The sequence below is a fragment of the Tachysurus vachellii genome, chromosome 6 (assembly GCF_030014155.1).
Source record: "Tachysurus vachellii isolate PV-2020 chromosome 6, HZAU_Pvac_v1, whole genome shotgun sequence".
Classification (NCBI taxonomy): domain Eukaryota; kingdom Metazoa; phylum Chordata; class Actinopteri; order Siluriformes; family Bagridae; genus Tachysurus; species Tachysurus vachellii.
In genome coordinates this window covers 8707896-8732170 of record NC_083465.1, presented here as the reverse complement: position 1 = coordinate 8732170, position 24275 = coordinate 8707896, and the positions used below count along the sequence as shown (strand labels likewise).

The following is a 24275-nucleotide window of genomic DNA, read 5'->3' as shown; positions in this document are numbered from 1 at the left end:
ACCCTGGCCTCTTAGGGAATATATTTAGCGTTGAACGAAGCTGAGGGCGCGTGGAGGGCGATGGCGCAGCGGGTACGTACAGCTGATTCCGCAAAAGTTTCTCCAACTTGCTAAACGCGTTTCGAGCGTTGAAACGTGGCCGATGACAGTGGCTCAGCTCTGTCTCTCGTTTCTTTTAGGCGACTAACACATGTATGTTTACTGCCGTTCTTTCACTAATTATTTTCACCCATGGATCTCACTTTATCTACTCGATTAAAACACAAAGTCTAGCTTCACAAAATCCTTCAGTTGCTTATGAAAATGATCTTGACCTGTAGCCTATTTCAATGAAAGTGAGGCAAGGAACTACACAGGGAACTCAGTGTGTTACTTTATAAATTCACTACTTCAGTATGTAAGTTAGTATGTAACCATTTACATAACTGAGTAAAATGTAATCTAAGAAATTAAGCAATTAATGATGAGCACGAACAATTTTAATATTAAAAAATATGGCTCGATTATTTATTTGTATTGTTATAAACATTTGTCAACATTAGCTAGAAAATGCTATTTTAAAGCCTTATAACATTGGAATAATTCCCATATACGTCTGAAATTTTGTGATTAGTTTGATCTCACACAATACTGAAGTATTAAACCTCTGACCTTTTGCTTGCAATGTGAATTTTAAGCCTGTTTACACCTTTACAGGTTTGTGCATGTGTTACTTCTTATTGTGAACACTTTCGCTGCTGTCGTCCTGTCACCCTCTGTTATCACGATGAATAATTAACATTTGGCTTTCTATAAATTCTTTAAAAGGAACAGGGCGCATTTGAAGTTATTATTTTCCAACAAAGCGTGTTACGTGTTAAGAACACATCCGTATGCACGTTTTAAAACCTAATTACATAGAAAACAAAACTGATTCTTCTTAGTTTAACTGCACCATGCGTAGTCTAAACTAGGCACTAGTGTATTTGCGTTTATCATTATAAAATATCCAAGTTAGATTAGCCACAACTACACAGGCACATCTGAATAATGCTACTTGGTGTTTAAATCTTGACACCAGTATTCCTCTGGTTGGAATGTGGACTGAAAATAGGTATAAATCTGTTCTTAATTATTTTTTACTTACAACAGTAAATTCACATTTTTGCCTTACAGTCTGTATTAATTTTATTAGGACTACCAGTCTGTATTAATTTGATCTAACAAGAGTTAGACAGTGCGCACTGACAAGACACTCGAATACATTTCTTAACTTATTCTTTAAAACGCATTTATAAAAATAAATAGATAAATAAAATAAAAGCACAAGTAATATTTTCGGTCTGTTTTCGAAAATGTTTATTAATGATGTTTAAGATGGAGGAATACTGAGCGCACATCGCCCTGTGGCTAAATGTGTGTATCGTGTGCAGTACGAAGACTTGCCCCACTACGGCATGGACGGCGTCGGGATTCCGAGCACAATGTACGGGGACCCACACGGCGGCGGGCGGACCATGCAGGCTGTGCACCTGAACCACGCGCCGCCACTGCACGCACACCAGTACCCGCACACAACGCACGCCAACGCCATGGCACCCGCAATGGGAGCGTCCGTCAACGACGCGCTCAAGAGAGACAAGGACGCCATTTACGGGTACGGCTATACGGCAACCCAAAACACACACGCACACATAAACACGCATTTCATTATCCGACCTGCCTATATCACAAAAAGCACTTGCCACACCATCATTATTTTGAGCCCGGAGGTTAAAAGGTGTTTTTGTTACACGCTTTCTTTTTGTTTGTCTTGTTTATTAAGTTTATAATAATTAATTTATAATAGTACACAGTAGTATAGATTAGAATAACCTAGTGTTATATGTTGAAACGCACTTCTCTAAATGTCATTTTTACAGTTAGATAGACAAGTTGCAACAATAATTTATTTTATACATGATATTAGTTGAGCCCCATGTTTTAAAGTTAATTTCTTCGCGACGGTATTTAACTAATTTAATTATAATAATTCTTATTATTAGCAGTAGTAGTAGTATTCCCAACTACAATAACAACAACATCAATAATAATAATAACTGCAAAATATTATGAACTTTTGTTTGTTTTTGAGTGTTCAGTTGTCAACATTTTTTTAAACTATGATATATTCCCTCATTTATAATGAATGAAATTCTAGCACGGCCTTACAGAGTAGCCTATTGTAATTATTAGCGTATCAGGTCTAAACTCATCAGTCTTTCTGACCTCTTATTTTAATACACATATACAATATAATACCTAATACCAAAGTTGGCTTTGCGTATAATTAGTTATCAAAAAACAGATGTGAATTTAAACGTGCATTTTGTTATTGTATCTGCTTGTCTGTTGTTTGCAAGCTTTTCTTCATGACAATATGATTTTTATTTATTTAGACATCCCCTTTTCCCGCTGCTTGCACTGATTTTTGAAAAGTGTGAGTTAGCGACGTGCACGCCGCGGGAGCCCGGTGTGGCTGGAGGAGACGTGTGTTCTTCTGAATCCTTTAACGAAGACATCGCCGTGTTCGCCAAACAGGTTCGCAAAAAGTTCACTTTGATTGATTAGAACCGTTTAAATATTGGATAATTCTGTGATCTTGTCCGATATGAACACACATAGTTTATTTTAATATAATAAAGTTTATTTATTTATTTATTTATTATTATTTTATGTATTTTAAAACCTATACGTTAACATTTCATTCCAGATCAGAGCAGAAAAGCCATTATTTTCTTCAAATCCTGAACTTGATAATTTGGTGAGTGGCAACAATTTACTTTTATAGTGTTTTAGTGTTTAAATTATTTATGGTTGGAAATATTTAGTTCCTCGTGTTGGGCTAGGTTTTTTTTTAATTAATATTTATTTCTCAATACCAGAGCGAATGTAATTTAGAAAAATACAGATTTAAATTGGTAGTTTTTTCCCCGCTATACATTTAAATACACTGATATATTTACTCTGATGCACTGAAGTCTTCATTCGCTTACAAATTGTATTTTATATTGCATGGTAGCCTTTTCTATTTATTGGCCCTAAAATGCGCAATAGCTATATCAACCATTCATTTTCAACGAATTTCTGCTCTTTGCAATTTTTTGCACATATGTCAGGGTTCATTTGGGAAATTACTTTATCTTTTTCTTTTTTTTTTTAGATGATACAAGCCATACAAGTTTTACGTTTTCATCTCTTGGAGCTGGAGAAGGTAATGCCAAGCAGAAACTACAATCCTTTATTTTATTCAGTTCTCATATACTTCTATTCTTCTACTACCTTACAATTAAAGGGTCAACATAAATACCAATGTTTATTTCTTAAAGTTCAGGACAATTAAATGTGGACCAAGATATAATTATGTTGTATCAGAAATGACTTAGAGAAATACCCACTTCAGCTAGTTCAGCTACTCTGTAAGTCTTACGGATCTTGTCTTACAGCGTCCCAGAAAAGGATCATTTTGACAGATATTGTGAATGTTTAAATAATAGTGAAACACTTTATATTCAAGTGTGTTTTATTTGGTCCGATGCCTCATACTCATGTCTGTATTCATATTAAGACTATGCAGATTTCATTGTGTTTGCATGGCTCAGTGGGCAGTGAGATAGTGTTCAATGAAAGTAGGTAGTAATGAAATAAGTAGACGCAATTAAAGTCTTCACCTTAAACGCTACTCAAATAGGTTATGTGCGTAATGACCACAGGGCCGAGAGCAGACGAATTTAATACGGGTGTTGAGTATGGTGTGTAGCTCTTGTCACTGTCAATTGTGATGTGATATCTCTATTCTGTCGGTTGGAATAAAGTTATTTGGAACGGTGGATTTGCTGGTTTAGCCAATGGGACTAATGTTTCTAATTTAACTTTTTCCTCTAGGTACACGAGCTGTGTGACAACTTTTGCCACCGGTATATCAGCTGTCTGAAGGGCAAGATGCCCATAGACCTGGTAATAGATGAACGAGAAGGAGGATCTAAGTCGGATAGCGAGGAAATCACGAGATCGTCGGGGCCGCTGGATCAGGTAGTGTGGCGCCGCTCTGCGTTTACTGGGGTCACTCTGCTTGCTCGCGCTTATTTGCATGCGATTAAGGCTTTTCGGATTGCGTCGGAATGAAGAGAGAACATTTGAATAATGTAGCCATTATCGCTTCATTAGGGTCTGATCCCGGATCCGACCTGAGGGGATTAACTTGTGAAAGCATTGCCACAAACTTGACCTGCTTCGTGTCGATTTTAATTTAGCTCTCTCCAGTGTCTGTTTCTTTCTTTCTTTCTTTCTTTTAAGCGATTCCAAATTCAGAGGTTTTGAGTGTTATCCCAAAACCAAAGAGAGGGCGTGTAGTGTGTGATGGTAAAAATCTCCTGAGAGTAAGTGCGAGTAAGTAAAGACTAGGTGTCTGAGATTTAGCCTATATTACATTATGGATCATAGCACTTGGTACAATTCTCTTTCATCACGGTGCTGCATGATACAGATACTATTTATTACTAACCGATATACTAACACAGTACGGCAGCATGCTGGTTTGGACGTTTGCAAGAAATGTATTGACATTTTACAAACTTTTACTATGACAATAGGGTATTATCTCTATAAAACCTAACATACGGTATGTTCAATTTTAATAAGATGTACGGGTCCAGTGAGGGCTACCAAAGATAAGGAAAGATAAGTGCTCATATTAAGGGGAAGAGACAGATTCACCAACATAAAAAGTAACGAGGCGGTTAGGCTAAATCATTTAAATCCATATGGTGGAGTGATCGGATAAGGCCCTGACCAGTTGTAGCTGTGCGATGAGTGAAAACTCTGGCGTGCTGCTGGTCTATTCATTACCAAATGAAACGGCCTCTGGCCGCCATCTCACTTCTATTAATGTTAATGAACAGATTCACACACGGCCTTCATGAAAATTCAAGTCCAGATTAAATATTGTGTTTGAATGTTTTTTTTTTTGTTCTTTGTTTTTTTTTTTTTTTTTGTTACCCCAGAGGAGTAACATGCGCAAGGATTTCCGAGCAGACAGATTTCTTTGGAGCAGATGACTTTTAGTGATAGAAATAGCTTAGGCCCATAAGAACACCCAAGGGTATCTAGGTATATAACTTGACAAGAGCAATTTATGCTGTGCTTCGGGGTACGAATTCAGATCTTTAATTGACTTTAGAATTATGGATGTGGCCTATATTTTACTTGATGGTGGTTTTGAACTAAATATCCAGGCGAAGGTTGTGTTTACACTTCTTTTGTGAACATGTCAAAACTGACGTTATCAACTTTTAATGAACCAAACGTTTATTGGCGCTTGACAATGTTTGGTTTTTACTCCGAGATAAAGAGATGTGTATTTTCGTGTATGGTTATATCCACCACATAAGGCAATATGGCCATATTACCCTATTGACATTGGCCAGTCCTATTAGCTATTAATAAGAGGTTTGATATGGCACGTATTATTCAAATGTAAAGCCTCCCAAAATTTCTGTGAAACATTAAACATAAAGTATTTACATGAGACTATGCAAACTTTAACGCATTTAGTGAGTTGTTATTATTATTATCATCTTATTTTATATCTTCACTTTGCGGTTGTTACGCAGTGACAGCCTTAACAAATTTGTGTTGCGTGCGCATTCCCTCGCTACATATGTATTTTTAATACATGCCCTCGGGCATATAGTTGAGTTGGACTAGAGAGAATGTTCTTCGTGCAAATTCTGCACAAGAGGGAGCAAGGGTGCTCGTTTATTCATAAACCAATTTATTCCGGCACGAAGACTCATGCAGAAGGCGTAGTATACACAGAATTGATGAGACTTTGCCTTTTTTTGCACTCTGTGCGCCCATGCATCGCGTTAGTAATGTCTGAGCTCCAGGCCGCCGTTGTTTTGCACGGACGGTGAGCAGTGAAAGAAGAACGGCGCCTCCCCAAAACACAAAAGGACCAGGAGGTTAAAAAGTCAGCAGATCTCGACTGGCGTGTGAATGCAGCCAAGCCAGTTTTGGAAGTTTGGACGTTTTGACGTTCAGCGCTGGCTGATAAACGCGAGGGTTATTTGCCCCTCAGGTGCCTGGCAGAGCCTCCTTAACCCTTTCCTTGTGCTACTCCTGTGCAATAACTAAAAGTCAATTGTGATTTCACAGCTCAGTACAAATGCAGCTTACACTGTGCACCGCATAAGTCACTAACCTTTCAAACCAGTTCGCGTGAAAAAGTTCCCAGCTGTTTATGGTCTATATTTATTGCAATTTTATTTGGTTGAAATGCAGTCGGACTTGCTGCATATAATTTATGAATTTTAAGCGTTTGAAAATTCAATCTACTATATACGGGAACACATGGGAACTTACGCCAAAGCGCAAGACAAGACATTGAGTGAGCCTAATATAAACCATGACAATATGCATATTATCTCGTATTATATCATGAAACATTTGTGATAGAGACAATTGGTGACTCATTTACATCATGCTTTTTGTTTTATGCTTCATGCTCAATCTGGAAATGTGATCAAAGCGTGTGAGATTATTTGCATTTGCAAGATTTGCCCAAGTACTTCTAATTTCAGCTTACTCTAATATGTACCATTTTCTAATGAATGTAGAGTATAAAAAGAGCTTATTAACTACAACAATAGTATTTGCTATTTTAATAGCTTCTCAAGGGTACATTGAACTTTTCCAGACAAGATGAAGAAGATGGCAAATGATTAAACGCATTTAAAGGCATATGCATGTGTTGTTGTTGTTTTTTTTTTTTTTTTCAAATGTAAGCTCTATGCCATAAAAATTGCTGAAAGTTGATCATTACATACATAGGATAGATCATCTTTGGAAGGATGCTTGTGTCATGGAATTGTGATATAGTTTCACTTGTTGGTTTGGTTGCTGTATTTGTACCATATATATACATTTGTACCGAATATATATATATATATATATATATATATATATATATATATATATATATATATATATATATATATATATATATATATTTTAGTGAGTTCCTTTGACTTCAAACATCTGTGGTTGAGCTGATATGATTACAAAGGACAAGGAGTCAAAACAGTCTGTTTAAAACAGCGTTTGTCATCTTCGCATTTTCCCAGTGACTCTTTCGTTGCTCACTATCTGCGGTTTCATTTGTGCTATCACACTCTGAACTTCAGTAAACTTTCTTTTTTTCCTACATTTGCGGTGTTCTTGATTTGGACTTTGCACAGTGTTTGAAACACTACAGAAGTTATTGGATATAATTTTTCTCTGGGCAAATATAGGTTTGCTATAGATGATTTAGCAAGTGATTGAGATGACTTACATTGGAATGTTGCATGATCCTCTCAAATGATCTGAGAAGTTAAAAAAAACAGACATGATTTTAGGAACTGGATAATATAAAGGAACTTGCATAGCTTAAATAAAATTCAAATGCAAATTTATTGAATTTGTATTTGTCTACTACAGGTTCAGTGCACTCTGCCACCTGTTCATGCACTTAAAAAAAATCTAAATATACAGGTAAAAACAGAATTTGCCCCAGGCAATTTTCATATAATTGTGTATAATGCATTATGCTTTTCTTGCTAAAATTGTTCTCGATAATAGCATATCAGTCTTATATAAATAATATAATTTATTACCTATCTAGAAGATGTTCCTTTGACATCATCTTCTAATGTTTGTCATTGATATCACATGATTCACTGAACTCTACAACAGCTTTCATCTTTTTCACCAGTGTTGTTTGCTCCATAGTTAGTGTCTGTTGTTTGTGTTTTGTTGTGGCACTCTACACTTTATAGATTCCCATCTTTTCCCACATCTGCTTAGCTCTTTTTATAGACAGTACAGTGATTGTGAACAACCACAGGAAGAAATTATAGGCTTGTGTCACTTTTTCTTTCACTCTTTCATCACTTTCTGTATCATCACAAGACCATCCTATGTATTTCAAATAAAGCCACAATATATAAGAAGCAATGCTATTGTCATTAAGAGTGGCTCTCCTTGTTCTAAAAGTAGGTATTACCCATAGGCCATGCAGATAATTTTTTCTCTCCAGAGACCAAAACCAACCAGATTTCTTCAGCAATTATCAAGTTTTCCCCCTTTTTCCATTGCTCCTTTTTTCTCTCTTTTTTGCTGTATGAGCTTTGGGGTTGGAGTAGGTGTAACGGGGGAGGGGTTTGTTCTAGCATTTTCTCTCTTTTTTTTTCCTTCCATTGCATACCATTAACAAAATCCTTTCTTTTTCAAAAATCCTTTAATTTTTCAGTGTGCATGAGTTAGTACTGGGTCTGAGGTAAGCCACTTTTTTACTGGTTCACAAGATCTCACTCTTATCAACACATAACAGTAAATATGTAAACAAATAACCAAGCATCGAATAAAATATGCTTTTTGGCATCTGCGTCCATTCAGCTAAATTCATGTGTGAATCCCAAGATGCAGCAGCGAGTCTCAGGGGAGTAGGAGTTAGTCAGTTTGCTCAAGTACCCTTGCAAATCTTGTTTGGTGCTGTTTTGTAGGGGAATAAAAGCGAACTAAACAAAGCAATGTGAAGTGAAACTGACACTATCAGGAATGCATAAAAATGTAAACATGTGTGAGGTTTCTTTTTTTCTGAAACTCTGTAATATCAAGTATATCAAACCAAGTCTATAACTATATATTTAAGGTAGTTTTCTATTAAATGTTTTTTAATTTTAATAATAATAATAATAATAATAATAATAATAATAATAATAATAATAATAATAATGAATGGTTTGGGATTCAGCACTTTTTGCATGAGTGGTGGTGTAATGTGGGGGTGCTCTGTGAGAAAGAACCAAACACAATACAAATGCAATGGACTGGAATGCCTCACTGATCATAGCAGAATCAGAATTTCCAGCAAGGAAAATCTGTTCATGGTGAATTAAATGGTGAAGGAAGAAAATGGTAATGAAAAAGAGAGAGAAGCATGCACAGATGACAAACGCTACTCCCTGGGTTGCGCGCTACATGTTTAAGAACTTTAGCTAAAGCTATGCAGAATAGAATGTGGAAAATTGAATTTACTAAACAATTAAGCATTGAATTAATCCGTCCTGCATGGGAGAGGACTGAGGAAGAAAAGGAGAGAGAAAGAGAGAGAAGAATGTAGGGGGAGGGGAAGGAAGAGAAAAAGACTGAAGAAATTCCAGCCAAGTCATTAGAAGGACAGTGAACTATAGCAAATGTGTTGTTGTGTGCAGTGGGAGTGTATCTGCTGCATCCAGGGCACCCTTAATCGGTCTTCTACAAATGCACACACACATCAGCTCCTCTGTCTGTGATGTTTTAATAGACTCCACCCTTTACCTCCAGCTCCTGTGTGTTCGTTCTGGATGGCTAGTTGGAAGGATGAAGTGCTACTGTGCATTTGGCTAGTCTGTGATATGGCCTTTTTCTATTAATTAGCTGTTAGCTTTGCAGTAGCCAGGAGTGGCCAACCAGTTATAAATAGGCGTGTACCCTGGAGATGTCACTTACCCTCAGCTAAGACCCTCCCCCGTTCCCAGGGGCCTCTGCACCCCACCTCCCACAAGCCTTTTCTTTTGTTCAATTACAGTTAATGCCATAGTTTGCCATTTTTCTCTTAATTATATTTTCATTTCTTCATTTGACAGCACACTTCACAATTCTTTTTCACAAATGCACAAGTTCTATCCATTTTTACTTTCCCTCTTGTTCCCTTTTCTTTTTTGAATCACTGGCATTGAAGCTGATTTAACAGATTTTGTCTCTGAGCATATGTTCTAAATTACCTATTACAGCATAAGCATGGAATGCTGCTGAATAGATTTTTTTGTAAAAAAAAAAAACAACTTTGATCGTAATAGCATTTGCTTTTCACACTAAGCGACGTGTTTTTTTTTTTTTTTGATGGAGGAGAAATATGTATACAGGAAGTATTGTTGGGATCACGGGAGAATATGTAAAATGATCAGAGTTGGTCTTGTTGAATTTTTAGCATCTCTTTTACTGTGTTATTGGAAATGTATTTATTTTTGCTGGAACTATTTTTTTTTCATTCTTAGACAAAACAATTCACTGGAAACAACAGTAAATCATATAGGACTTTGCTATGTTCAGAGGAAGATGAACTGTCCTCCTCGGTTCCCTTTCTTTTTTTCGCACAGACGTTAACTTTTTGCTGAGACACCCACTGATAAGAGGCAACATCTGTTGTGTGTTGTATAGACTGAGCAGACCCTGCATGGGGCTGAGGGCTCCCAGGCTGTAGTTCTCCATTGTTCAGGCCTTTTCTCTTTATCCTCATGTCTTTTCCATTTGCCACATGCGTCCGCCCAACAGCTGACACTCCTAAGCTATTATATACATAAACAGAATTGTCAATATGATTTCTGTCTTTTTTTTTCTCTATTCTACAAGAAGAGTCAGGATCTTATTTAATTTTGTTCAGTTTGAAAAGGCTTGTACAGAGACACACTTACATGCCTTCTGTTTGAGATATAAGAGAACAGGCTGAGCAGCTCTGTGTCTCACTGCTGTGTTTTAGCCTTTATGTGTGGAGGTATAAGCTTTAGGCCAACAAATCTCACATCTCTAGCCGCATAATGTCTTCAGAATAAACTCATAACATTGCTCATAACAAACTCACAAATTGTTAAAAATGAGCAGATATTCACTTTAATACAAGTTTAGTGATTTGTTTTTTTGTGTGAATTGTGCATGAACTGTTGATGGCCAAATAGTTTTTTGCAGGCTTATGGTTGCAGAGACTGAGCATCACAGTGAAGAGTACATGGCATGGGAGGCTTTTGCTCCCTTGAAAAATAGCTATATGAGGAATATCTGATAGCATTGGCTGTTTTGTGGTGTGGGAGTGTAGTGAGCTCTTATCTTTGCATTGTGTCCCCATGGTCTGATGTTTGACTGTGTGCTCTTTTGGCCTTTCTCTCTGTGCAGACCTCATGGAACAGAGACCATGATGACACAGCTTCAACACGCTCTGGGGGCACGCCAGGACCCTCCAGTGGTGGACACACATCACATAGTGGCGACAACAGCAGCGAACAAGGTAAGCTCTCCCAAAATCCTTCAAGTATTTATTTATGATTGTATGTATATGCATATATACACAAATACTTGTTTATCTCTGTTCTGTAGTCATCTTATTGCTATCAGACCAGAGCTTATCAGTTGGAACTGAGAAGAGTCAAAATAGTTAAAGCCAAAGCAGATGGTACAGGGTTCTTTTTGCGGGTTACAACGTTTAAGCCCATCAGCTGGTTGTGATAACTGTATACACACTAATGAGGCTTCCTTCAGCTAGACACAGCATTTGTGCAGCCACTGGCAATGACAGTCCAGGGGAGGAGCACCTCAATTTTATTTACAATTTTATTCCATCCAGGGGTTATGGAATGTCTCTCTCTGAACAGCTCTAGTAAGAAAAGCAGATGAATCCTGCCAATCTTTCTCCTCCCGTGACACACCAATGGAAATCTGAAGCTGAACATTAACTTTCCATTTTGTGAGTCTATGTAGTACATCTAAGTCCATAATAAGCAGTGAGCACCCTGTTGTCCTGAGAGGGGGATCAGAGTGAGGAACAGACCGGCTGGTTTCAAACAAACTGTAGGCAAAAAGCAACTTCATTTATTATTGAAGCCAATGTCAGGACGTGGATCACAGGGCCTGGGAAGTCAGCAAGCAGAAAAGAGTCATGTTATATTCCAGATGACTGAGAGGTGATTCCGATTCCTAGGCTTTTCTTTTTCTCTTCTTTCTGCCTCTCCTGGATATAGAAGGACAGCTATAAGCCGGGGCAGTCAGATGGCTGATGACTAATGGTCCAGGCAGGCTGCCCTACTTTGATTGGACTGCTTAATGAGCACATATTGTGAGGGTTTGGAGCTACCACTTGCTGCTGCCCTTTGCTCTTTATTGACCAAACTGACAGTTCATTTTTCACATACTTCCAATTAGAAGAAGGCTTTTAATGTTGCCACCCCTCCAGTCCCCCTACCTAACTCGATTTTCTGGAGTCATGTTTTATCATTTCTTTCTAATGTTGGAATACATGTCCATAGCTCAGTTCCAAGATGTTGTATGTGAGAGTTTTGTTGTGAGATTTGTTTGTGATATTGTATGTGATGTGGGAGGGCACAATGCAGATGTGAGTTAATTACTAGATGAAGAAACTAGCTGTAGTAACCATATTAGCATGTTGTGTATGGAGTCACTTCATAATCTCAATAAGCACATTATTATTCTTTTGGCTGAGACACTCATGACCACTTTCCCCTGTCCCAAGTGGCTTGCCCCCCCCCCCCCTCTCTCTCCCTCTCTCCCTCTCCCTCTCTCTCTCTCTCTCTCTCTCTCTCTCATAGATTGTTTTCTTACTGACCTTTTCCGTCTTTCCATGCTCTATCGCTTCCTTTCACTGTGCACATCCATCTGCCAGTATGCACCTAATAAATATATGTTTGAAAGCCAATACACATGCTCTTCTCAGGTACATATTTAGCATTAGCAAAAATCTTATTCAAAAACATAATCATGAGAATGTTGATGCTTTTACACATGTTCAACACTGCTATGATACTTATCATAGTATATTTCACTATGTTGTGTTTTCCAACATGTACCTTATAGAAGAGAGCTGGATTTGCTGCCAGCCTTTATTTGACTGTTGCCCCCTCAAAGGACTTGTTGTGGTATTGTATATGAGAACACACCTATTTTAGTGAATGTGATTGACTTAAGAGGGGAAGGAAACAAGTCGTTATTATGAGCCTCTTCAGTTCCCGAGAATGGAGAAACACAAGTTCTAGGCAAGTGCAGATTAAAAGGATCACCCTTGGGCAAAACAGAGGAGAGGTGGAATAATAATTTTAACTATACCACAGATGGGTAGGGCATAAAGAAGACGCATGCTGTTTGTTTTGAGAAACTTAGGGTTTCATTCGTGTCTACAAAGATTCTGTAGCCAATATGATGACTAGTTTGATATATATCCGCAATTACCAGGACCCATTTGCAAAAGAACCCCCCTTCAAGTGTGGCAAGTCTGTTTTTGTTTGCATGAATTTACATGCATGTTGGCTGAGGATCGAAAAAATGCTGGAATATCCTCCTCTCAACAAACCACCAAGTTCATAAACTTGGTAAACTATCAGGATTATGGACAAATTCAGCTATTCAAAACAAATGAACATGGTGCTTGATTCACATCCAGTGCTGAGTTGCTTCCAAACTTTCTCTACTCCAGAAACGATGTTAAATTTTATTTACTGAAGATAAAGGCAGTATGAGCAGATTTCAGATACTGATCATTATTTTTCATCATTGATCTGAATGAGTGTGTGCTTTTCTCAACATCACATCGACTCATTTTGCCACAGGCCTCTGTGAAGGTCAGCTCAAGCATGAGTCCTCATTGGCTCATTGGCCCCAAGCACCGCCTCTATGCAGAGATTGGTCAGATTTTAGAGCAGGTCAGCAGACAGCGCCTGAGATTTCATGTCAGTCAGCAGCAGTGTGCTTTTAGTCTTGCCCACACAGCCCTTGCTGCTCACGCTCGTCAAACTCACTCGTTAATTGAAACAATTGTCCAACAGACTGGAAGAGCTTGCTTCCTTCTTTGTCTCTCCGTCTTTCCCCCTTCTCTCTCAAGGAGCATGTACTAGCTTTCTTTAATCACTAAGCACTAGCACTACTGTGTAACACTGGTCACATTCATTTTTTGCACACAGAGTTATGGCCTTTCAGCTGACTTTCTGAGCTATTAAGAATTAAATTTTTTGCTTTACTCTTTGTCTCTGTCTCTCCCCTTCTTTGTTTCAAACTTTAACTGAGCCTCAAGTGTACATATGCACTGTTTCATAGTGTTACTTGAATGCATGCTGTTGCTGTTGAGATGAAGGTGATTATGCGCTCTGTTAAATCAGAGACCTAATGTCTGATAAAAGTTGTGACTTTTAAAATGGAAGGTATCTAAAGGCAAGCACCAGGTGAGCAAAGTAGCTGTATATTAAACACACACAATAGAAAAGCTGGTAGAGAAAGAACAGGGGAACATGGAGTGTTGAGGCAGCATTGGTTAAGGCTTTATTGTTTGGGAATAAACGCATAAACAGGAATGACATAAACAGGAACATGAAAGAGCAGTATTTCTTGCAACATGTAGAGGGGAGCACATTCTCCTCTAGGCTATAGGTCTTCTGATGATTTTATGAATCTTCAGTAGCTCAAAGATGGATGATGCTAGGTTATATAAGGCAGGTGATGAGGTTGCTGTTTATTTACTGGTTTACATAGCGACATCTTGAACAAAATTTCCTTCAGTATGCTTGTTGGGTTACCTGGATAGGAAATGCCACATTGAATCTCAACCTCATACTTGTGTGTTAAACCATTAACCCTGGCAAATTGCAGTAGCAATGCGAAAACTCCCAAACTCTGCTGAGAGTCACTGCTGTTGATGGCTTTATGACCATGTCACTGATAAGGCCAGAAGCATCAATGTTCTCATGCTAGAAAAAGGGGAAACATTGTAGGTTCCCACAGTGCCTTGCAGTATGACTTTGGGATCGGGCCTAGGTTCTTTGCTGTGTGGGAACAAAAAAGAGAAAGGGAAATGTGCAAATAAGATAAGCACCCCCCCCCCCCCCATATATCAAACCTCTCTCATGCTTTTTGCACTGTTTAACTGGCAATTATAGGGCTGCTTAAGCACCTTGTCTCACAGTAGATAATGATCATAAAGCTGCAATGATACACTGTTAGTGTGACGTTTGCTCTGGGATTTAGCTGTCATTTGGGCACTTCCTTGTGCTCTGTTTGGCCTGAGTTTGACATGTGAACCCTGACCATGGAACTTAGAAAGCTCCCTTTATTCTTTGTCTGCAACTCTAACTTGATTCCCACTGGTCACAGCTTTTCTTTTCTTTTTTTCTTTTTTCATTCAGATTATTCACCTCTATTTGAGATTCTTTTCCGCGCCTTGATGTATTAAGAATGCGTTTATTTAAAAAAAATCTCAGTATGGAAGAAATTTGCTATGGGATATTCAGCTCAGGAGGGGAAGCAGATGCTATATTTAGTCTACACACTAACTGTGGTGTGTTAATAGTGTAGACACTTTGCTCATCTCTCAGGTTTTTTAAGCAATTTTTCATTAGCCAAAACCAGATTGCTGGTCCCACTTAATCAAAAGTGCAAAATAAATACTATAAGCAAAACATTCTGTCTGTACAGATTCAGCAGGGTTTATCTTTACCTCAATAAAAACTTCTTTATTTATAGACGTTTCTGATGACAAATAAGGCATTATTTCTGGAACTCAGTGGACATTAGATATGCATTGCTCAGCTTTCCCAGAGAAACACAGATAAAACCGGAGAGATAAACTATCAGTGTTAAACTGGTGGATGAAGGCAAGAGTTACAGAGGAAAAGATAACAGGGAGAAAAACAACAGGCTGAGAGAGGACCTACAGTCAACAAACAAGCATTAACACTCTTCTTTAGAAAGGCATTTTTATTTGACAGTGTGAGATATAATTTATTTAAGTGTTTGATAAAGAGATTAGCAAAGACTTTGTCTGCCAAAGAGAAGCCTGTCCATTTATCTGGTCCTAAAACACTGCATATAAACTGAACTACATGCAGGATGAGCATTTGAGAAATTGTTTCAAAATAAAACAAGATTAACTTTTATTGGTCTTTCAGCAGTCATGCAGGGGAAAAAAGACATTAACCTAACAGGATAATCCTACCATGATCAGTGCATGAATACTCTCTCTCTCTCTCTCTCTCTCTCTCTCACACACACACACACACACACACACTCTCTCTCTCTCTCTCTCTCTCTCTCTCTCACACACACACACTCTCTCTCTCTCTCTCTCTCTCTCTCTCACACACACACTCTCTCTCTCTCTCTCTCTCTCTCTCTCTCTCTCTCTCTCTCGCTCTCACTCCCTCTCTTGCTCTCTCTCTCACTATCTCTCTTTTTGAGGTAGAGGTCATCTGGCTTTTTATATTAGCAGTATCACAGTGGTTGAAATCCAGCTGAAAGCCACAAACAGCATTGTGCTAATTTTAGCTTCTAAAGAGGATGAGGATGAATGGCCTGCTGCTAGTTTGCCATATGCTGCCCTGCCGATAGTGCTGTATGAGGAATATTTTCCTGTAGATAGTGGCTGAGGCAAGAGCTGTGTGTAAGTAGCTGCGCCTGTTTGAAATGAAATAAGCATTTAGTGACAGATAGTAGGAGGACTATACTGTTTTTCTTTCTTTATTTTCTCCATTGTGATTTGTGTCATTCTGTGGCTTGGTTATTCTCTTTTCCATTTAACCCCAATTCATGTAGCAAAGCTTAACAAATAGAAGCAGATTTTGCTTTGCTTATTTACAGAGATATTTAACAGAAATGATTTTGATAATCAAACCTCACATTAAATGTACACATATATGTGGTGTGTACATACCACTGGAAGTCACTTGTGAAAATAGAATTATTTGCTGCCTGTTGGGACACAGGGACAGAAGGTGGTGGCTTGAGCAGAAGAAAAGCTGAACACTGGCAGAATAGGGCTTTCTTTGAGGGGGAGGGCTGCATTAACAATTGGGCAAAGGCTTGACCTGGGACTGACCCTTTCTTAATAATTGCCCCCTCCAGAGCTGAAGGCCAGCCTTTTGACATGGATACCTGTTGAAGGATTTAGTGGGAAGAGGGAAAAAGCACTCTTCAAGCCTTTTTTTCTAAAGGTTTAGGCAGTGAATGAAAAATAACAAACAAACAAAAAAGTGTGGGGTTGTGGGTGTGATTGGAGGGGGTGTGTTTACTTTAAGGAATGTTTGAGAAAGAGAGAGTCAGAGCTTTTACTTGGCTGTGTTTACGAAACAAACACTCTGAATAGTAACCTGATCACTGGCTGGTGCTTGGAGTGTGAATGAGTCAAGGAAAGGCAGGAGTGGGACTGATTCCGAAGTTGATAACCTAAATGTAAAGGTTGTGACCAATAAAGGCACAGTGGCCCCTTGAGCTCCCTTTGCTCTTTCTGCCAAGCATGTGTATGTTTGTGTGTATATGTGTGTGTTGCATGTGGGATGTGTGAGGTGCTGTGTGCTGTAATGGTATCGCTAGTGTCCAGCTGTCCTGTTCTGCTAGAATCAGGAAGTAGATGCTCAGACCGGCTCTTTCTTTTCGAGCACCAAAGCTTTATCTTCTCAACTCACCCCCAACTGATAGTACGTCAATCCCCCCACAGCCCCTTTACACCACTTCCTGTAACACCAGAAAGCAGGCTGTGAACCTATGGGTAGGATTGTGGAGCTTATACTGAAATAAATAAAACATTCACATGGCTAACAGACAGACTCTGTGACTTATAGTTTAACAAACCTTCTGTCATCTAATTTTTTTCTGTTCTTGTTTTTATCCCCTAGTTTATCCCTGCTTATAAGCAGCAGGTAATCGTATGTTATTTTGCATTTTACTAGCCCCTCTATGTCAACTCCATTGCATGAGAGCTGAGGGGCTATTGTTGGCAGTGAAATGTTCACTTATTATCAACTGCACTCTGCAAAGTGGAAAATCTGGATATTAAACGCTTATCTTTGCCTTTATTAATTAGATAGCCACCAGGTAGAAAATGATCTGTTTTAATCTGTTTTGATCTAAAAATAATAAAGGTTTCTTAACTCCACCACAGGACATTCAGTTTTGTTTAGTAACTTGCCACAGCATGCCCAAAAAGCAGAGTGTAATAGTTCTTTCAGTAAAAATATGTTTTTATATGATATTGCAGAATTACGACTAAGACTAACTCCAGACATTTGATTAATCATTTACTGAACTGAAAGTCTTGCTTGGTTTTAGTGTACCATGTGCATATTTCTGAAAATTTGACACTTGACAATGTGTTTTAGAACTTGCTTTCCGGAGATTAGCTGATTTAGGCAAGATTGTTCCAGGATTGTTGTTGTGTGAGGAAGCAGTTAAGGGGTCTTTTTGTTGTGAGCCATGTTTTTTTAAAGCTCTCTGTTCCCGGTCAGTTGGCCTGGATTGTTATCAAACAAAGCTGGCCTGAAGAAGGTGTCAAAAGCTGTCTGAGACAGAAGGCGAGAAAAAAAAGAATGTGTAAGGTATGTGTGAGTGTATGAGAGTCTCAGTGGAATTGAAGGACTCTGAATGTGTTCCCATTTGAACCTTCGCGCCCTGCCTTTTTCCTGTCTTATATCTTCAGATAAAAAAAAAAACATTACAAAGGAGGAAAAATCAATAGTTGCACAGTAAAAGTGCTCAACATAAAAGGGTAAACTTACTGTCCTGCACTACCATTCGACAGTTTCTTCCCCCTCAACTCAAGCACCAGAGCAGGAAAGAGAGGAGGACCAGGAGGTGATCACGAGAAACAGGAAGAGAAAGGGTGAGCAAGGATAAAGTGAAAGAGAGAGAAAGAGGGTGGCTTACTGAGTTAATGCTGTGGTTTCTGCCCTTGGGCCCTGGTGCATTTTTCCAATGTGTTGAGGGCTTCAGTGGAAGTGACCCTTACACAGATACAGTCGAGAAAGAGCCGTAACATTTGCAATGACATTTTTGCCATTACCTATGGGTATGTCAAGCGCCTTATCCCAGAGACCTGGGAAAATGCATGAAGGGCTTACAGCAAGGCCTTGGCATGTGCACCAGTGTGTAATGAGAGATGGAACAATGCTAAATATGGAATACATTAAACACACATTACAGCCTGGGTTCCAGCACAGTAAAGGTGGGCAAAGAGACACAAGCGATGATAAAAGGGTTTGTAATTACATTTGTTTTCATGTATCGAATTATGGTTTTACCAAGCCGGCATCTGTCAGCATTATTCAAGGCTCTTTGGTTCTTTAAACTATCATCATTTACCTCATTATTTGAAAGGAATCACCTTTAATTGCAGATCTTAATCACGAAGTTCTGCAGATTAGTGTTTACACTGCCATTCTTTCCTTGTAATTATAAAAGGTGAAAAAAAAGATGTATGTTTACCCATTTTCAGCAATTGTATGTTTTGCTTGCATACGCAAATATACACACTCATACCGGGTGTGTATTACAGACAATATCACAGCAAACATTCTCCAGTGTACTTGTTTAAACATAATATTATAACCTCAAATTACATATAGTAATTCATATGTTAATTATTTATTGTCTAAACACTGAAATATTAGCATTACTATTTGTAAAAGTGTTTAGTTTCATTATGTGCATGATATAACAGAAAGTGAACAATAAAGTGTAGGTTTCTCCTATAGCTCTACAGATATTAAAGGAGTTAATTATAGTACATGCTTTACTATTAAAATACTTTGATAAAAGCTTTTCTTTTAAATTACAAAGAAATATAAGTGATTATAAAAAGAATTACAAATACTCATGGATAAAAACATCGGATCACGTGTTACCAGCTTATCTGTACTAATCTTCGCTGTTCACTTAGTGTATGGAACAAGGAGTGAATACAGTAGGTTAATACTGGTGGCTTATAGGAAGTATGGTATAGAGGAATTGGTAGCTGGCTGCTGAAAAATGCATGCTGAGGCCCTGAGAATGCAACAACCACTTTGAGTCTCAGCGTTTCTTGTTGAAAATTCTGCATGAGGAATTCCTGCATGTTCTGAATATTTTTAGGCAGGAGGTGCTTGTGACCCATGCAAAAGCCCCAACCCCCTAATTCCAAAACACCAACCCCCCACCCCACCCCCACAACGCTAAACACCCAGCATCCTTGCCTAGTCCATTCTGACCATATGAATGGGCCGAATAAAATAAATGCTGCTTTGTCTTCTGCTAACACCTCCCCCCCTCTCTCTGTCTCTCTCTCTCTCTGTCTGTCTTTGAGCATGTGCCTGTAAGTTTGAGAGAAAGGCAGGGGTGTGTGAATGTGTCTAAAAGGATGTGGAAACTGACCCATAGGCTTGGGTTTTGCAGCGCTGGGGAATCCTGAGTAACAGTACTGTGTGTATGTGTGCATGTGTTTCAAATGCTAGGAGCAGCACATATTACCCCTATTGCTTCATGGGGCAGAGGTGGTCTAAAAATGATCTGTTGGACATGTAGCGTAAAGTAGGAAGGAAGTCTACATGACTTGGCCCAGTCCAGGAGATCATGGCCTATACAATTTTTTTATTGAAAGAAGAGGCAAACAGCTGTACTCTGTACTTTGGCAAATTGACTTATAAACTTTGGCTTTTGAAAAGCTTGCAAATCTCTATTAATTGAAAAATAATAAATTAATTAAAATGAAAATCATGCATATACATCTGCTTAAGTGGCAGTCTTATATGACATTAATGTTCTTGACAGTCTGGAGGTGCCACATTGCTAATTTGTAAATCATGAGAAAAATGTCTGACACCTTAGGGTTGTGCGCAAGCCAACAAAGGAACAGGTAGTGCCAATTAAAGTGTCCTTTTGAGTAATCAGATCATAACAGATTACCCTAGATTCCTCTGATAATGTCAGGGAATGCCTTGAGTGGGTAAAAGGGTAGCAGAGAGAGAGTGAGGAGCTGGGAGTGGGGGTTGGGGGGGTCATCAACACTGAGAGAGTATGAGTGAGGGAGAGAGGAAAGAGGCGAGCAAAAAGAGGGAGTGAGCCATCCAGGAGAGCTGGCTGGCAAAAGCATTGAGAGGGAGGAGTGTTAACCTGATTTGTGTGGCAGGCAGGCAGGGAAGGCATGAGTGTGTATGTGTCTGTGAGACCAGATCATAAAAAATTCTCTCCCCGGTTTGCCGTGGGGCATCCTCCTCAGCCTCTGGCCTGCTCCAGTCACCGGCCTGCTCCCTAATTGCCACACAGACTCCAGCTCACATGGGCAGATGAGATGACATTTTTCCCCTCACTGTCAGTGGCAGGCTGGCCTGCACACCGCCCCCACACACCCCTCCGCTAGCTGCTAAGACGCTGTCATAACCCATTAGCAGTTGGCCAAAGTTAGCCCATGGCATTTCCTCACAGCATCAGCGAAAAGGCGAATAAATCTGCCACTGGGGCCTGCTGCTGGTCTAATGAGGCTGTGAGCTTGTTTATGGATCAGCATCATTTTTATGATTATTTCCACCTTTTCGGACTTGCCACCATTCACATGCCTTTCCTTAGCCATAGAGGAAGAAGCTTAGGCTCAGTGTGTGACATTTTGTGTGAAAACGTGGCTTACAGCCACCACCATATGGCTGGCTTCTGTTGATTTTGAAGAGAAAGGATTCAAAATTAGCCCCAGACCTTGCCAAGGTGCATCAGTATCAAATTGCAGTAAAAATGGAAATGGCAATAAAATTGACGGCTTCAGCTTCTTTCTTTTCCTTCTTTCTGCCTCAAAGGCACTGGTCCTTGGAGGTCAGGGTTAAGTAAAAATACTGGGGGGAAAGAGGTTAAACAATTCATAAAACAGGGAATAGGTGGAGGAAGAGTGGCTCAAGAGAGCAGACACAACAGTGTTACTTCAGAGATCCCACAATCTGTTTCCCTCTCACGCCATCCCTCTTCTTATTTCCCTTTTTTTCTCTTCACTCTTACTTTCCTTCCTTGGCCTTTTTTTCTATCTTCTTTCCTGATACATAGCCTTTGCTTCTGTTTTGCTTAGTCGCATGGGACAAGCCATGGGTTTATTATTTTAAGCTCTGCTGAACATGAACTGGTCTTTACACCGATTTGAGAGCATTTGCTTCCAATGAAAATCTGGTCTTAGATTACAAACCAGCGGTGCCGCTTCCCCTCCCAGGCGGGAGTGAGGAAGTCTTATTTGCCTAAAAACAGTAGGGAGGACAAACTGCTGTTTAAGCCCAACTGTTTTTGGCATCAGTTAATGATGTAATCAAAGCTCACATTCTGAGTGTGTGTCTGATAGAGTGCTATTTCTCCGTGGGGGTGTCCTGGGATCTCTGATGTCTAAAGGGGGAAATGTGCCCTTGTGTAAAGCAGCACTATTGTATCTACATGCATCTTTAGTTAAAAAAAATCACAGCAAGTTCTGGAGCATGCAGCAGGGCCAGGCAGTTTATATGGAACATAGAAAGCCTCCACTCTCCTAATGGTGTATATAATTCAGATGCCTGCAAGGCATGCTTTCAGGAATTCTTTTGCCTGAGGTAATGGGGAGCAAAGGCCATTTTAGGCCCTTCATTATTGCACTGAAGCTGGAAAGAAAACTATCTACAGCCAGATTACCACAGACATTTTCATTAATTATCAATGAGTAAGCCTCATGCAAGTGCTTAAAGGTTCTGGTGGGGAAAGAGTTAAGCCATGGTGTCTCAAAGGGTTTCAGAACAGCATGTTGGGAGCACTTCTCAAGTAATTAATAAATAACTAATTCTAACTCTGTGCTGACTTTAGTCTGCCGAGCTAAGGACAGTGCACAAAGAGAGAGCTCAGCTGTTGAAATTCACAGCTCTCTGAGGTAGTCTACCTCACTCATGTTTCTTTTATGATTTATTATTTAAAACATCTGAATCGACTGCTTTTCCTCTTGAATAATAATAATAACAATTATAAAATGACAGAAATGGGAGGGGGCTTCTCTCTATAGTTCAGAAAGCACACAATAATTGGGTTTGTGAATAAAATTGGGTGCACACATAGCTCCATATTCATCATATGCAGAGCAATGCTATGCTCCAGCCTAAGTCATCTCCTGTGTTTCCACCTGGGTCTGGCTGCTGTGTAACTCTTCTTAATGGAGCCTTATCAAGAACCCACAGGTTGCTGTTGGCACTCATGGGGCATTGTTATTAAAATTGGGTTCTTTGAAAAGCCACTGTCTGTGCAGGAGATTCATATTTCTGTGCCCTTCTTTTATGCTGCAGTGTAACTCCTCCACATAAGGTAAAAAGAAAGCTCTGGGTAAATATTTCCCTACTTCCACTGATAAAGACTAAATCTTTTTGTCAATGCAGATCCTTCTCAGACTCTGATAGCAGTAAACAAATGCGATGATACAAGTCCTTTGAGTGACTGTATTTACTCTTATGCTCTGAGCTTGGAGGTTCTGTTTTGTGGGAGAAAGGGAGGTTATTTCTAAAGTATTAAAACTCAACACATTTAGAGCTGCTGCCTGTAAGCTGTACTAGTGAAAATTGTTGCCCTATTTTTCTGAGAGGAAAATCACCACTGATTTCTGATGTCTGTTTTTACAGGTGATGGACTGGACAACAGTGTTGCCTCCCCCAGTACAGGCGATGATGATGACCCTGACAAGGAGAAGAAGAGGAATAAAAAACGTGGCATCTTCCCCAAAGTAGCAACCAACATCATGCGAGCATGGCTCTTCCAGCACTTGACAGTGAGTAGAAAGTACTGGTCTGTTTATTGTTCTTTTTCTGTTTTTTTCTGCTTGATAAAAAAACTCAAATCCAAACTGTGTTAAATTACATCATGCCTGGATGTGTTTTTAAACTAATGAGGAAAAACAGATGTTAAAGATGTAAAGATTATTAAGAGAACTCTTATTGATGGAGCATTGGCATGTTAATAAAAGTAGTTGAATTCCATAATGGATGTATTAGTGTGTGCTGGAAAATCTGAGCGGTTATTATTTAGCATGGAGATATGTGTGTGAGACACAAGCATTTATCTGTCTGTGTGTATCCTAACCTCCAGTAGAACAGTATCAGGCAAGTAGACCATATTGATGCGTTTGGCTTGTCCTCTCAGTGCTGATGAACTTTAGTTTCTCCATTTGTTCACCACAAGCTAATCTGAACAGGGCTAAAGATATTGTTTCTATATCCCCATACATCAACACCCCTGACTTTACACATTGTTAAGTTACACATGGCACTAACAGGCCTGGTGGTGACTGTTGCAGAACCCCAGGTCTCAATTAAACACAGTAAAGTGATTTCCTGTATGATTATAAATGCTAAACATATGACTTTATGATTTGTAGACTACACAACTATTATCACCACCAATCATTGTTTTGAGGTGCTGAAAGGCAATGTGTTATAAACCAGAGTGGAGTCACTGCAAACCCATTTGATCATTTCCAAAGCCTACCCATGTGGTCACCTTCGATTCTCACATCTGTGCCACAGAAAACTACCTCAGGGGCCCCTGAAACCTTCATCTGCCCCTGGCCCCCCTTTACCCTGACACACATACACACACACATGAAAACACAGAGTCCTGCTAACCATCACCTTAAGGGGCCCCAGGAGAAAGGTGTGTGAAAAGAAAGACATTTGCTAGTTCAC

The 24275-nt window shown here is 39.2% G+C and overlaps 1 protein-coding gene across 2 annotated transcripts in view; it reads left to right on the top strand.

Moving 5' to 3' along the window:
• The window catches only part of meis1b (Meis homeobox 1 b), a 50695-nt gene that overhangs the window by 651 nt on the left and 25769 nt on the right, over positions 1-24275 (top strand). For both annotated transcript variants that reach the window (XM_060872042.1, XM_060872041.1), the window contains exons 1-8: positions 1-72; positions 1413-1636; positions 2418-2559; positions 2732-2782; positions 3182-3232; positions 3904-4050; positions 10990-11101; positions 23217-23362. The exon at positions 1-72 is cut by the window's left edge. In XM_060872042.1, the coding sequence (XP_060728025.1) occupies positions 61-72; positions 1413-1636; positions 2418-2559; positions 2732-2782; positions 3182-3232; positions 3904-4050; positions 10990-11101; positions 23217-23362 (885 nt within the window). In that variant the 5' untranslated portion in view covers positions 1-60. The remainder of the gene's footprint in view (positions 73-1412; positions 1637-2417; positions 2560-2731; positions 2783-3181; positions 3233-3903; positions 4051-10989; positions 11102-23216; positions 23363-24275) is intronic.